The sequence below is a fragment of the Podarcis pityusensis genome (assembly GCF_964106645.2).
Source record: "Podarcis pityusensis genome assembly, chromosome: 11".
Taxonomy (NCBI): domain Eukaryota; kingdom Metazoa; phylum Chordata; class Lepidosauria; order Squamata; family Lacertidae; genus Podarcis; species Podarcis pityusensis.
This window is the reverse complement of record NC_138036.1, coordinates 30,147,624-30,162,261: the sequence shown is the minus strand read 5'-3', so window position 1 is coordinate 30,162,261 and position 14,638 is coordinate 30,147,624. Positions and strand designations below refer to the sequence as shown.

Below are 14,638 nucleotides of genomic sequence, written 5' to 3'. Positions count from 1 at the left end.
CATACTGGATAAGGGATAAAGCTCTCTAGCTCTGCCAGCTCCAGCAGACTAGTAAATATTTTTGTAGGCTAGTATCTTTTGTGGGCTTATTTGCAATGCAGATATAATGATCATATACAATGAACATGCAATTATTGTTCCATTGGAAGAGGTATTTTAATTCATAATGCTTCTAGTTTTGTAGGCTGAAAGTAATAAGGCACTGTTAAGCACTGAGACTTCTAAAAGTGGGTTCATGATTATATAGAGAGGTACTTTGCTTTTTAGTTTAAGTTCCCTGCCCCATTACAGGATAACTTATTTATAACTGATCATTTGTGGTACTGTAAACTCGCATCTGGTTTGGTGCTTTAAGACCTTTTGACAGTTGCTGTTGTTTCCCTGTAACAGCCTATTAGCACACTGCATTTTTAAGTACAGGAGAAGGGGAATAGCCATCTTCATATAGGATCAGGAGATCAGATAGTGGAACACTCAAAAAGCTTTCTGTGACCAAATGGCTAGACATTTTTCAGATAAAATTGCTTGTATCCGCACTGGCTTCTGAGAGGAATGGGGCTTGGACATTGTTTAGTCAGGTTGTTATGGATCCTTTTAAGCTTGTATTGCATGAGTACGTGGACAAGTTGCTTGGAAGGCTGAGACATATGTGTTCTATAGGGTCTTTCCCATCCTGACAGTTCAGGTCAGCTAGAACTGGGTTGGTCATGTGGACAACTCTGAAAGATTAGTTCCCACAGTTCTTAAGGAGGCAGTGGTATAATAATAATAATTTATTATTTCTCCCCCGCCCATCTGGCTGGATTTCCCCAGCCACTCTGGTAAAGAAGCTGTATTTGAACCCAACAAACAGTGTACTTACCTCCCAGTTTCCAGTTTGCAATTTTGGAGATTTTGGTGCTGGAGTGGGTGATTTCATCCAGGTGATTTTAGAGGACACTTACTGCAAATTTTATGAAAATAGAATAGAGGATGTGGCTTAGTATGACTGTCTATCATGTGAAACCTTATGGTTGTTCAGTGTTTACAATATTTGATAACATAAGTTGGTGTTTTCAAGGCCTATTCAGATTCTGGGAAGTTTATCGATATATGCATTTACTGAAGAGAAATTATTGACTTGTTTAGCCCTTGGATGCTAGTAGTCAGTATAATATGGCTCATGCCATGGAGTATGAAACCAGCCTTCAGCTTCCAGACGTTTTGGACTAGAATGCTTACAGTGCTTGTTGGGGCTGATTGGAGTTGTAGTCCCAAACACCTGAAGGGCATTGGGTTGGAGAAGGCTAATCTAAGCAGTGAAATATTGCCTGTGAATTTGTGACTTACTTCTGAATAGAAATGTTTAGGATTGCACTGTTAAATGTTCTATTCCAACACATTCAAAGCTTTATGTGTAAATTGTTTTTAAGTACTTGCAAAAATGTAAAGACTGTGGCATGAACTTCTTTTACATTATGCAGTCTGAGATGAAATAAGAATTTTAGCTTCATTTTTTACTTGACCTGCACAGGCAATCAGGTAACATTCATGTGTATTTGCAGTTTTATTTTATCCCCAATGACAAATCAGGAAAATATATAGAAGTACATTCTTTAACACTTCCTGAGAAACATTAATTACAACTCTGAAACTGCCAATCTTGCAGCTTGTAATCGTATTGGTATCCACTAATTATTACTAATTATTATCCACTAATTATTTGTTTTATGAAACAAAATTTTAATGGGACATTTTCTGCAGAAAAATTAAGCACTGGAAAACTTCCTGCAGTTTTCCCACTTTGCAAAACTTTCCATGGTACATTACTGTTGTAAAACCTGCGACAATCACTCCACAATCCCAATACCCTCTTGCTACAGAATGCTCAATATAAACTGGTAGTCACTTGTATGAGCCAATTTTCCCTGCCTTCCATTTCTCTGCCTTCCATTTTCCTTTTCTCTTTTGCAATTGAAACTCTCAGCCATTAAACCAGTAGATTCCCCATTTGAGTGTTGAGAACTACTAACAGAAAATGCAGAGATTGAGGAATTTAGCATAATTGCTCCTTCCAAGGAAAAGTGTCAGAAAAGACAGTAGTTCCTGTAGTAACCAGAGAAGATAGGTACAATGCTGTAGATACAGAAGACATGTTCTGGTGGTACAGAAAGCAGGGAATTGGTGCCTATCTTACAGGGCTCCTTGTTTGAGCCACGCACTGTCTGAGGACCTAGCATGAATTTGAAAGTTCCATCTTCAGGCAATAAAATGAGTTACTCTGGTATTTTCTCATTTCTGTGCCTTCTGCCCTATAAGTTGTAAAGAGGGTTTTCAGAAACCTTTCCACTACCCTAAATTGGTTGTATCTGATTTTGTGTGTTTATATTATTATTGTCACAAAACAAAACTGAAAGTATGTCATCTTATTAGCTGTATGGATTTCCCAAAGTTTTCTTATCGAGAAAGGTAGTTGAACATAACAGCCTCCAGCAAACCTACTCTCCAGCGTAATTATGGTGACTAGTCTTCCTTGCTCTGGAAAGTGATTGAGGTGATAATGACTAGGCTCAGGGAGGCTTGTAAGTTTTGCTTCTGTTTGTGATGATTAGATCAAATTCAAAAAGGTATAGAAATACAGGAAACTGAGCCAATCTTTCTGTAGGAGGAAAGGTTTACTTATTTATGCTAATCTGTTGCAGTAAACAGGAATTACAGCTTAAAAACAAAGTAGAGGGAATGGAGGGTGAAGCTTGATTCTCTCATTAGGTTAGTAACCTTTTTGCAATCACTGGCCATGTCACAGTCAAGCCCCCTCCCAGGCGAGGAAACAAGCAGGAAAACGCCTGTGGGATGCATTCAAACACTTGTGAGGGTTCATCATCTAGTCTACCTAGTAGCAGTGAAGGCAGCAAAGAAGGCATACTTAGCTGCCTCCATTGCATTCTCTTCTTGCCATCCAGCAGAGCTTTTCTGGACTGTGTGGGGCCTCTTACAGTCTGGCTTGAAGGAGGTGGTAGAACCAATGGTAGCTCGCTGTGACTTGCTTGCAAAGCATTTTGAGAATAAAATCGCTTCAATCCACTTGGATCTTAACTCTGCTGTTACAGCAGATGAATCTCAAGGGTTGTCCAGAGCACTGTTTTGGATGAGATTCAGTTAGTAAGGCTTGGATCAGTCACAGCGACCTTTTGCACTCTGGACCCTTTTTCCTGTTAGCTGATAATAACTAGCAGGGAAGGGAGAGCTGACTGCGCCAGGAAGGAGATTAATGTGAGAGGGGGTGGTCTCCGCCTGCTTGAAGGACACAGTGCCAAAACTACTCCTCAGGAAACCCTCCTTGGATTCAGAAAGTAACCATCAACTGGTTGCTAATCTACCTTATTGGGTAAGGTACTTGAACAGGTGGTTGTGGACCACATCCAGGTGCTCTTGAAGGAAACAGATTGTCTAGATCTATTTCAATCATTGTTTAGGCCCTGTTTTGGCACAGAAACTACTTTGGTTGCCCTGTATGATGACCTTTGTCAGGAGAGAGATGGGAAAAACTGTCCTTGTTAATTCTCCTTGACCTCTCAGCGGCTTTTGATACCATCAACCATGGTATCCTCCTGGAGCGGCTGTCTTGAGTTAGGGGTGGGCGGCACCGCTTCTTGGAGGATCCAGTCCAACAGAGATTCAGGTTCATGTGCTGTCTCCCTTCTCCCACACAGCTGGGAGCACAGAAGATTTTGCTTTTTTGGTAATTAGAGTTTGCTTTGTCATTGTGGTTAGTTTAAAATGGGGAACGTTTTTGAAATGGGGCAAACATCCTGTTGCAAAGTAGTAGGCTACATTCCAGTAAGGGACAGGGTCAGACTCAAAAATTTGTATGTCACATACAACCACACACCTTTATCACACACAGAGAGAACACACTTTCTTCTCTGCTCTGATTTTCTTGCTCCAGATCTTTTTGCTGTGGAAGGTGCTGTAGTGCACAGCAACATCAGACAATATCAAAAGCCTTTTCCCTCTGGGTGCTCCCTGTTGAACACTATGTTCTGCATCCAGCCCATGGGCCAGGGATCTTTGCACCCCTGGTTTAAAACAAGCCAACTTCAAATCATTATTTCTGAAATTGCTTTGTTCAGTTTCACCATAATTTAAGGTTAAATACAAATCTAGGTTTGGACCACATGGCAAGCTGTAGGTAATGAAAAGTGGAATATTCAGATGCTTCTTGGCTATGCCAGAGAAGAAGAGAGAGAGTACCTGAGCCCAAGTATTGCTGCAGCTTCTTTCTGCTTGTGCATTGTTTAGCATGACATGTAAACCAGGTTACTCAGTTTCCACATTCAAATTAGTCAACTTGCAATTCAAATTAGTACATACCAAAAATAAAGAAATGGAAATAGGGTAGGGGACAGCGAAGAAAATAATCAAGTAGAACCCAGATACTCTTTTTCTTTGATGTGCTTCCTGTTTTGGCCTAGCACTTTAAATAGTAAAATGTTTTCATAATATTTTCATTTCTGATTAAAATCAAAAGGTGGTATTTGGCTGACTCAAACTTTGTTAAACAAATGTTCAGTGTGTTTGAATCAATGCTGTTTTACTCAAAGGAAGTACCATGGGGTTCAGTGGCTCTTACTCCCAGATAGTTATGCATAACATTGCTGTCTTGGAATGCATTACATAAATCGTTGCATTTGCATATAACAGAAAGCCAATAATTTGAGTTTACTAAGCCATGACTTGCCTACCATGCAGCCTCTTTGCAGCCATTTCTCTCCTTCCTTTATGCAAACACCTAGCATTTAACTCTTATCCATAACATTCAATTGCGTGCAAATTCAGAAATTCTGGTTAATAGCTTCAAAGCAAGCTAGGATATAAGGCATTCTCTGGGTTCATATCCTGGCTTGTTTTGAGTAGATTGTAAATGAGTTTAGCCTTTTAAGATTCCACATGAACACTTTCATGAAAAACTAGTAGTTCTTAGAAAATTCAAATAATTTTATTAGCCAAATTCTGCTCGTTCCCTGTATTTTGTGGTTCTACCAGGAAACAGCAATGTAACTATTTTGTAACTAAACTGATATAAAACATAGGGTAGTATTCAACTGAATTTTACTTGGAAAAGATCCACTGAAATTATTATACATAACTAAGTTAGGTCCATTAATTTCATTGGGTCTCTTCTGAGTAAAACCTAGTTGAATACCACATGTAAACCTGGGACAGTTAAAAATATGAAAGGAGAAGAAAAAACCTGTAGAGCAAATTTCATGTTGAAAGTGGTTGTGGTGGAGGAATTAAGTATACATAAAACTCAAGTTACATCATTATACAATATGTGTATCATGGCAGGACTGGATTTCACAGCTGGTTACTAGATAGTAATGCATGGCTTCTAAACCTGGCTATAATTTGTATACTTCTGTAATTTTAATATTTGATTAAGCAAGCAAATAATTAAAGTGCACTTAGTGTGGTTTAAATACTAAATATCTTCAATCTTGGGAATGCTTGTAAATATTTTATACCAATGGACAGAGTATGGCAAACAAGCCAGCCCAATTTGAGCTCTTAATACAGAATGGCAAATATGATCTAATAGGCATTTCAGAAACCTGGTGGGATGAAACTCTTGACTGGAATGTCGAAATTGAGGGGTCCAACCTGCTCTAAAATAATATATCAAACCGGAAGGGAGGTGGAGTACCATTATATGTAAATAATGTGTATACTTGTAAAAAGATCCGTGACTTGGAACATGGAAGGCAGATTGAGAGTCTATGGGTAAAAATATATGGACTTCCAAGCCAGACTGAAGACTTGGATGATGACTTACTAGAGCAGTTTACCAATCATTCAAGAAGGAGAGAGAGAATAGTTATGGGAGACTTCAACTTCCCTGATATATGTTGGAACTCAAAATATGCCAAGAATATAAGGTCCAACAAATTCCTCACTTGCCTTGCTGACAATTCCATCCTGTTCATTCAGTGGCCAGGTGTATGCCTATGAGAAGCCTGAAAGCAGGACTTTAGTGCAACAGCATTCTTCTCTCCCGTGATTCCCAGCAATTGGTATTCAGAGGCATGCTGCCTTTAACAACATAGGTACTTGCCATTGTGGCAAGTAGCTATTGTTAGCCACTAGGGAATATTCTGGGACAAGTTGTGGGTCCTAAGAGTAATTTAATCTGGTGGACATGCTATGTCCCCATGATCAAAATGCTCAGAGTGGTCTTGAGGTGAAGAATGAAATTCAAATCCAAATGAAGCATTGAAAAGAGAAAATGTAGTAATGGGTAACTTAAACTTCCCCCACATCTGTCATGTATGTTCCATGCAGAAAGGTAAAATTTCTGGATACCCTAAATGGCTGTGTCCTAGAACAGTTGGTCATGGAACTGACTAGAGGGGCAGCAACCCTGAACTTAATCTTAAGTGGTTTCCAGAACCCAGTATGATGTGTAAGTTTTGGCAAGTCAGTTGGGAGCACTGGTCACAGTTCTATTAAATTAAACATACATGTAGATCACCAATTTTAAAGAAAGCCCAGAACAGTCACATTTGATTTTAAAAGAGGATACTTCCCCAAAATGAGGACATTTGTAAAAAGGAAGCTGAAAGGCAAAGTCAAGTGGGCAAAATCACTCAGAAATGCTTTCTTTAAAAATGCAATGTTAGACGCTCAGCTGGAGTGTATACTGCAGATCAGGAAAGGAAGCATGAGGGCCAAGAAAATGCTGGCACTCTTAACAAGCAGAATCAAAGAAAAGAAAGTATTACTGGCAAGAAGGCATCTGTCAAAAAATGGAAGTCTTGTCCAGATAAAGAGGATAAAATGCAACACTAACTTTGGTCAAAAAATGTGCAAGCATATGGTGAAGGATACTAAAAAAAGAAAAAAGAATTAAAGGAACATATTGCCAAAAGCAAAGGGACGCGGGTGGCACTGTGGGTAAAACCTCAGCACCTAGGACTTGCCGATCGCATGGTCGGTGGTTTGAATCCCCGCGGCGGGGTGCGCTCCCGTCGTTCGGTCCCAGCGCCTGCCAACCTAGCAGTTCGAAAGCACCTCCGGGTGCAAGTAGATAAATAGGGACCGCTTACCAGCGGGAAGGTAAAAGGCGCTCTGTGTGCTGCGCTGGCTCGCCAGATGCAGCTTGTCACGCTGGCCACGTGACCCGGAAGTGTCTGCGGACAGCGCTGGCTCCCGGCCTATAGAGTGAGATGAGCGCACAACCCTAGAGTCTGGCAAGACTGGCCCGTACGGGCAGGGGTACCTTTACCTTTACCTTTATTGCCAAAAGCCTTAAGTCCAAGAAGTTCTTTAAATCCATTAATAATTATTGGAAACTATTAGGGAAGCAGTTGCACCCTTGGATGTCAAGCGAGTCAAAGATGTGTTAAAGGAGGATAAGTTTGCAGAGAAGCTAAATTCTTTGCATCTGTAGGGCAGATCCCAGTGCCTGAACTTTTGCAGGAAGGAAGGAACAAGAGATGAAGTTCTTGGCCTAATAGACAAAATAAACACTGACAAATTGTCAGGTCTGAATGGCATCCACCCACATGTTCTGAAAGAAATCAAATGTGAAATTGCTGAGCAGCTATCAAAAACTGGTAACTTTCCCCATGTTTCTACCCCTGAGAACTGAAAAGCAACCTATGAAACGCCAATTTTTAAAAAGGCATAAGAGGGGTTATCTAGAAGGGTGTTCTCTGTGGTAGGCTCCAGACCCTGGCATGATCACCCCTTAAAGGTGCTGCTGTCTCTTACATTGTTGTGTTTGAGACTCCAGTTGAAACATTTTTATTCACTCAAGCATTTGCAGTTTGACAGATAGGATGTGTACTCTTCATTAACAACTTATGTACTTCTATTTTAATGGTTTGCTATCAATTTCTTGCTGTATATATCTTTTTAGGTTTTCAAGGAAGTAGGATTTATAGATAGGGTGATTTACAGAGAAATAAGTAAGTAATCAGTACTGCCTTCTTGTAGTTTATACTTCAAGTATAAAAATACTAGGGACGCGGGTGGTGCTGTGGGTTAAACCACAGAGCCTAGGACTTGCTGATCAGAAGGTCGGCAGTTCGAATCCCCGCGACAGGGTGAGCTTCCGTTGCTCGGTCCCTGCTCCTGTCAACCTAGCAGTTCAAAAGCATGTCAAAGTGCAAGTAGATAAATAGGTACCGCTCCGGTGGGAAGGTAAACGGCGTTTCCATGTGCTGCTCTGGTTCGCCAGAAGCGGCTTAGTCATGCTGGCCACATGACCCAGAAGCTGTACGTCGGCTCCCTCGACCAATAAAGCGAGATGAGTGCCGAAACCCCAGAGTCAGTCATGACTGGACCTAATGGTCAGGGGTCCCTTTACCTTTTACCTAAAAAAATACTGTGTTATCAGATTTGCTAATGTTAATGTAGAAGCTGCAGCAGCTTAAGTTGCTGTATTTACCAATAGAATAATGGAAGGAAGCTATTCCTTGCTTAGTTACATATTGTAGAAACAAGAATGCTGTTGAAAAGTTGCTGCACTGCTAAACAGGAGTTTTAAAGTTCAAATATGCTGCTTGGATAGACAAGGGTGATGCCTTGTATCTTTTCTGCAGAATTTTCATATGGCACTAGGATAGTTAACAAAACAAGGAGTTCCTGTAATGTGTTTCCTGTTATGAACTGGTTTCTTTGGAAATGCTCTGGTCATTTGATAGTGCTTGCACAGCTACTTTCATTTCCATGTTAGCATTAGAAGTGGTTTTACTTAGTTGATAAAGAGAATAGTCAAATTTAATACAAACATTTATTTGTTTTACTTTATAGCCTTGGACTTAAAGAATTGCTATTGGATTCTTGTTACAGATAGGTAGCCGTGTTGGTCTGCCATAGTCAAAATAAAAAAAACAAAAATAAAAAAAAACTGGAAGGATTTTTTTTATATTGGATTCTTGTTCATTAACACTAACAGTTTGTACAGGGTTTTTTATGAACTTAAGGTCATGTACTACATATGCTCCCCAAAGGGCGTATGAGGAACATTGGGCTGTACGCCTTCGCAGAAGGCAAATAGCTCCATGTTTGCAGCATCCTGCCTTGCATTGCATTTTCTGAATTTGTTGTGTGATAAAGTGTTGAATCAGGAACACAAGTATTATTGGGTGACATATCATTTAGAACCTTAACAGAGTAATTTGGGGATGGCTTACAATGGAAAGAGCAAACAAAAATATCAAGCTGAATTCTTTTTCTAAGTTTTCATTATGATATTACTTTGTGGCAATCCTAACTGATTAATTGTAATCTAGATATATTACAAAAGCTTTCTTAACAGGTATTCATTTTTAAATGTTAAAAGCCATAGTCAGAAACAAACTATGGTTTAATATGAATGAGCAGCATGCTTTTGTACACAGCTCAAAGTTCTCGCTGTGCTCTTCCCGCACGCCTGCTTATGCACCACCAGGAAGTAAACTGGAGTCATAACGTCTAAACCTGGGCTTTGGTTTGTTTCTCTCCAAACTACAAGTGATAACCAAAGTTTGTTTTGTTTACTGTTCATGGTTGATTTGGGGGGAAACAAACCACAAGCCTTAGTTCGGATGTCACAACAAGCCACACACAGGCTTGTTTCCTGGTGGTGTATCAACAGAAGGAGTGAGGAAGGAGCAGAGCAGCAATTTTTCAGCAGCACGCATAGGCATGTTGCACGTTCACATTATATCATTGTTAGTTTTTAACAATGGTTTGATGTGGTGGTTTAATGCCATCAGTCACTATTGTCAGAAGGAACATTTATCTAATTTGGAGCAGGGAAGAACAACAGCATGGCCCCTTTTTTACTCTTGGTGTACCATGTTGAACAAGACAGTAATTGCATACTTTTCAATATAGCTAAAAAGGAAACCGCCCTTCTTGAAGCATTTTAGAATGGGACACACCTCTGTTGGAAGTAATAAGTATGCAAAATATTAGAACTGGAGCAATTATTTTTTGCTGCTTTATCTTTTAGTGTAAGAGAAGGGTAGTAGAAGGTGTGGATTACACAAGAGTGATGTAATCCCCATATGAGGGTGCTGTTTTTGGTCCCTACTATTGTTGCTTCACATTTCTAAATAAACCACATTATATTAATAGTCTTACTGTGATTTAGTTCCAGATACTTTGTTTCACAGAGTTTGCTTCTAGTGCTTGTGCAACTGGTTGTGGAGTGGTGCTAATGAGTGAACTTCTTCTGTTGTTAATTCTATTATTCATAATTTAAACTAAACCATTTTTTTTAAAATCATAGGGAGAAAGGAACAATGGCTTTGATGTTCTCTATCATAATATGAAACATGGACATGTATCTACGAAAGAACTAGCAGATTTCATAAGAGAAAGGTATGTGTGTTTATTAGCTACTTATTCTGGCATACTTACATAAACCACTGAAGACATCTTTCTGAATACTAGTCAACTACTGTATTACAGTTTAATGGTTTTACGTCATAGTTCTATGCATGTATACTTAGACATAAGCCCCACTGAATTTAGTGAGGCTTAATTTCCAGGTCTGTGTGCATTGGACTGTGGCCCTAATAAATCAAGATAGCTTGGGGAGCCTCCAGTCTATGCGCCATTATTGCTTCTGCCACCCAGCGAGCTCCTGAACCTGAGAATTACTCGCATGCAAAGTCTTAATTCTGCCAGGATTCTTTCTCAGTGTACTGATACTCATACAGCCTACATTGGTTCAGAACAGTCATGGTCTCTTTTGATTCAGATTTAGCAAAGAAATAGACCTGGCTGGTGGTAGCATACTGAGGACATCAGAACTCAATCTCCTAGTCACTTGTTTCCAAAACATGCGCTACTGGTTGCTAAACTGGTTTATGCTTGCTGTTGGAAATGCAAGGAGGCCCTTCAAAACAAGAAAGAATGGGAGATGGTTTGGTACTCTTTATTTAGTCTGATTGACATCATTCTGTAAATCTTAAAATGCATTCAAATTTGTTAATGAAATACAGAGCTGTAGTTTTTATAAAGAATTTTGTCACTGGGTTATGACCATTTAGAATGGTGAAACTCCATATAGTGGATAATAGTCTCCCTTTTGTAAAGTTCTTATAGAAATGTTTTTAATATAAAGTGGATGCTTTAATTTGTTTATGTTTTGATACTTGTATCAGATTTAATTTATTAATATTAAAGAAAAAAGAACACTGAAAGTGTTGTCTTTCTGAGAACACTACATAATCAAAACTTTCTCTTCTAGAATTATGCATGTCTATTTTTTGATCCAAAAAATTAGGCATTTTCACTAGGAAATGCAAATTCTGCATTCTAGTCATGAAAATTAGTGTTCATATCAGTGAGTTAATACAAATGTTCCCTCCCTTCAACAGAGGGAGAACATTGGATCCCACCTAAGTTGATTTTGCAGCAATACATTGTCCTTACATAGCTTATTTTTCACATGCTATTTGGGTTTACAGCAAGTGTAATTATAGAGTAGTGTGCAAAGTGGGAAAATGAGCTATTTGGAAAACATCTGTTTGTAATTTAAAATATGAATTTGATCCAATCAATTCAAAAATTAAACAGAATTCGGTATAGAGCAGTATTATAAAAAAAGGTAAACAATGTATTTTTGTGGTCATAGTTAAATGTTGTAGAGATATCTATAGAAGTATGAACCAGTTTCCAGTAAGCAGACAGAGGAATTAAAAAAGCAGAAGCTTGAAGTTTACTAAGGGACTTCAGTATTTTAATGGAACGTGGGGGGAAATACTTCTAATAAATAAAGCTGCAAAGTTTCAAATGGGATTAGCTGTGCATTGTTCATACCCTTGATCCTCTGTCCTATAATTTAGTTCAAGGCATTCTTTTCTTTAAAATATTCTAATTTGTAACTCTTAAGAGTACGAAATCTCTTTCCATGGTTACTTAAAGACTTACACTGTTGCAAGCCCTTTGGTCTTGTGTTACAATGTTTTTATTTATTATTTAAAATCATTTATAAACTTCTTTAGATTAAAAAAGAAATCCCAGGCAGAGGATATTATCTGGTGTTGTGTGTTTGATCTTTGGCTGCTAACACAAAACTTGATGTAAACTGTAATTTGAGTCACCAGCTTTGCTCTCATTAGTACAGTCAAAGATATATTACAGCCATATCGCTTTACCCCTTATGTGGAAGAGATGTGGTGGCACTGTGGTCTAAAAACCACTGAGCCTCTTGGGCTTGCTGATCACAAGGTTGGCAGTTTGAATCTGCGCAATGGGGTGAGCTCCCATTGCTCTGTCCCGGCTTCCAACCTAGCAGTTCAAAAGCATACCAGCACAAGTAGATAAATAGGTACCACTGCAGCAGGAAGGTAAATGGCGTTTCTGTGTGCTCTGGCTTCCATCACAGTGCCCTGTTGCATCTGAAGCGGTTTAGTCATGCTGGCCACATGACCTGGAAAAGCTGTCTGCAGACATACGCCGGTTCCCTCAGCCTGAAAGTGGAGATGAGCGCCCCATAGTCAAATTCAGCTGGACTTAACTGTCCAGCGGTCCTTCAACTTTACCCCTCATACAAGACACTTTCTGCTGTGTTCTGAAATTGTCCAAAAAAAACCCTTTTTATTGCCACTTGTGATGGGACGATGAGCTGCTTGTGTGTAAAATCCTAGTCCCTCAGAGTTTGGTCAAGTTTGCAAACCTCTGTCTGTAACGGAGCCCCTTAAACATGGCTCCGTCAGTCGCTGGCAGATTCCGACAGTGGTTGCTTTCGGAATCGCTTCCAACATAAAAGCTCCTTAACGGAAACACGTCTTCTGGACTCTCTGCGTGACAGTTTCCGGCGAGGAGTGGGTGTCCCTACAGGAGGTCCTGAAACCTCCCCACTGTTTTCGCTGGAAGTGTCTGAGCCATCCCTCCAGCTCACTTTCCCTCAGCTCAGCTCCTCTCCCCCTACTGGTTCCCTCTTCAGCTGCTGAGTCTCTCCCAACCTGTGTGAGCCCTTTCACTTCCCTTCCTTCCGATGGCAGTTCCCTGACATCCACCTCCCCTCCAGGGCCCCCTTCATCCCCTCTCGCCCCCTCCTCTACGGGCGGTGAGGAGGCAAAACCCCGGAATGAACTTCCTTCATCTTCCGATGTCCCGAACACTTCTCTCCACCTGTTGCGGTTCCTGGTCTCGAAGTACTCCTCCTCCTCAGAGTCCATCTCCCCTTCCCCTTCCGAGTCCGAGAATCCTTCCAACTCCTCCTCCTCATCGGTGGTCCCAAAGTATTCCCTCCGGAACCTCTCCACAGGCTGAGGTTTCCTTGGGAACCTTTGATGGAACGTTTCTATCAATACCTCGTCATTGATATCTTCTGCCATTACCCAAGTGTTTTCTGACTCCGGTTCTCCTTCCCACGCTACCAAATACTCCACCTGATCCCCCTTCCACCTGGCGTCGAGGATTTCTGCCACATGGCTGCTGCATTCCCTTTCTTCTATGACCGGTCCCCGAGTGGCCATCCCTTCTCGTCCCCCCTCATACGGTGACAGTAACGACCTGTGAAATACTGGGTGCAGTTTCATGTGGTTGGGTAACCGGAGCCTGAAAGCCACTGGGTTGACCTGTTGAATGACCTCAAAGGGACCCAATCTTCTGGGTCTTAATTTCTTACAACCTCCTTTGAACGGCAACCCTTGGGTTGACAGCCACACCCTATCTCCCACCCTTATGGTTTCACCTTCCCTTCGGTTCTTGTCTGCCTGCCTCTTGTATTCTTCCTTCGCCCTTTCTAAGTTGAGTTGGAGCTGACGATGGATTGCTTCCATTTCTTCTACAAAATGCTCGGCTGCCGGGACGCTCCATCTCTCCCCTTCTCCCCCTGGGAAAGCCCTGGGATGACACCCATAATTAGCCAAGAAGGGGCTCATCCCTGTGGACACATTCTCGGCATTGTTGTAGGCAAATTCCGCCAGCGCCAACTTTTCTACCCAGTCATTCTCTCTGTCATTGACATAACACCTCAGGTATTGCTGGAGGACACCGTTTGCTCTTTCCGCCTGCCCGTTGGTTTCAGGGTGCCGGGCAGTCGAAAAGTTGACCTCCACCTGCAGTAAGCTCATGAGCTTCCTCCAGAACCTGGAAGTAAATTGTTTTCCTCGGTCTGAGACCACCCTCAATGGCACCCCGTGCAACCTAAAAATGTGTTCTACAAATAACTTCGCTGTCTCTTCCGCCGTGACTGCATGCGAGCAGGCTACAAAGTGGCACATCTTTGTTAGTAGGTCTACCACCACCATGATGGCTGTTTTCCCCTTGGACTTCGGCAGATCAGTCATAAAATCTATCGACACTGCCTCCCAAGGTCGTTCTGGGGTTGGTAAGGGTTCTAATAGCCCCGCCGGTGCCCGCCTCTCCCCTTTGGCTCGCTGGCATTGCTCACACCCTCTTACATACTCCCGTACATCTTCCCTCACCTTAGGCCACCAAAATTCCCTGGTGACCAACCACATGGTTTTGTGTTGTCCAAAATGCCCCGCCGTGGGGCTGTCGTGCAACTGCTTGAGTACCCTCCCCCTTAAGTCTCCTTCAGGGATATACAGTGCCCCTTTGTAATACAAAGCTCCATTTCTTTCCTCGAAACCCCCTGGTTCCTCTCCCTCACCCCTAAGACCTCTGAGCTTATTCTGGGCGTATT

At 41.2% G+C, this 14,638-nt stretch overlaps 1 protein-coding gene across 1 annotated transcript in view; it reads left to right on the top strand.

Moving 5' to 3' along the window:
* The window catches only part of FCHO2 (FCH and mu domain containing endocytic adaptor 2), a 68,883-nt gene that overhangs the window by 4,857 nt on the left and 49,388 nt on the right, over positions 1-14,638 (top strand). The window contains exon 2 of the mRNA XM_080972545.1: positions 10,262-10,353. Within this exon, the coding sequence (XP_080828671.1) occupies positions 10,262-10,353 (92 nt within the window). The remainder of the gene's footprint in view (positions 1-10,261; positions 10,354-14,638) is intronic.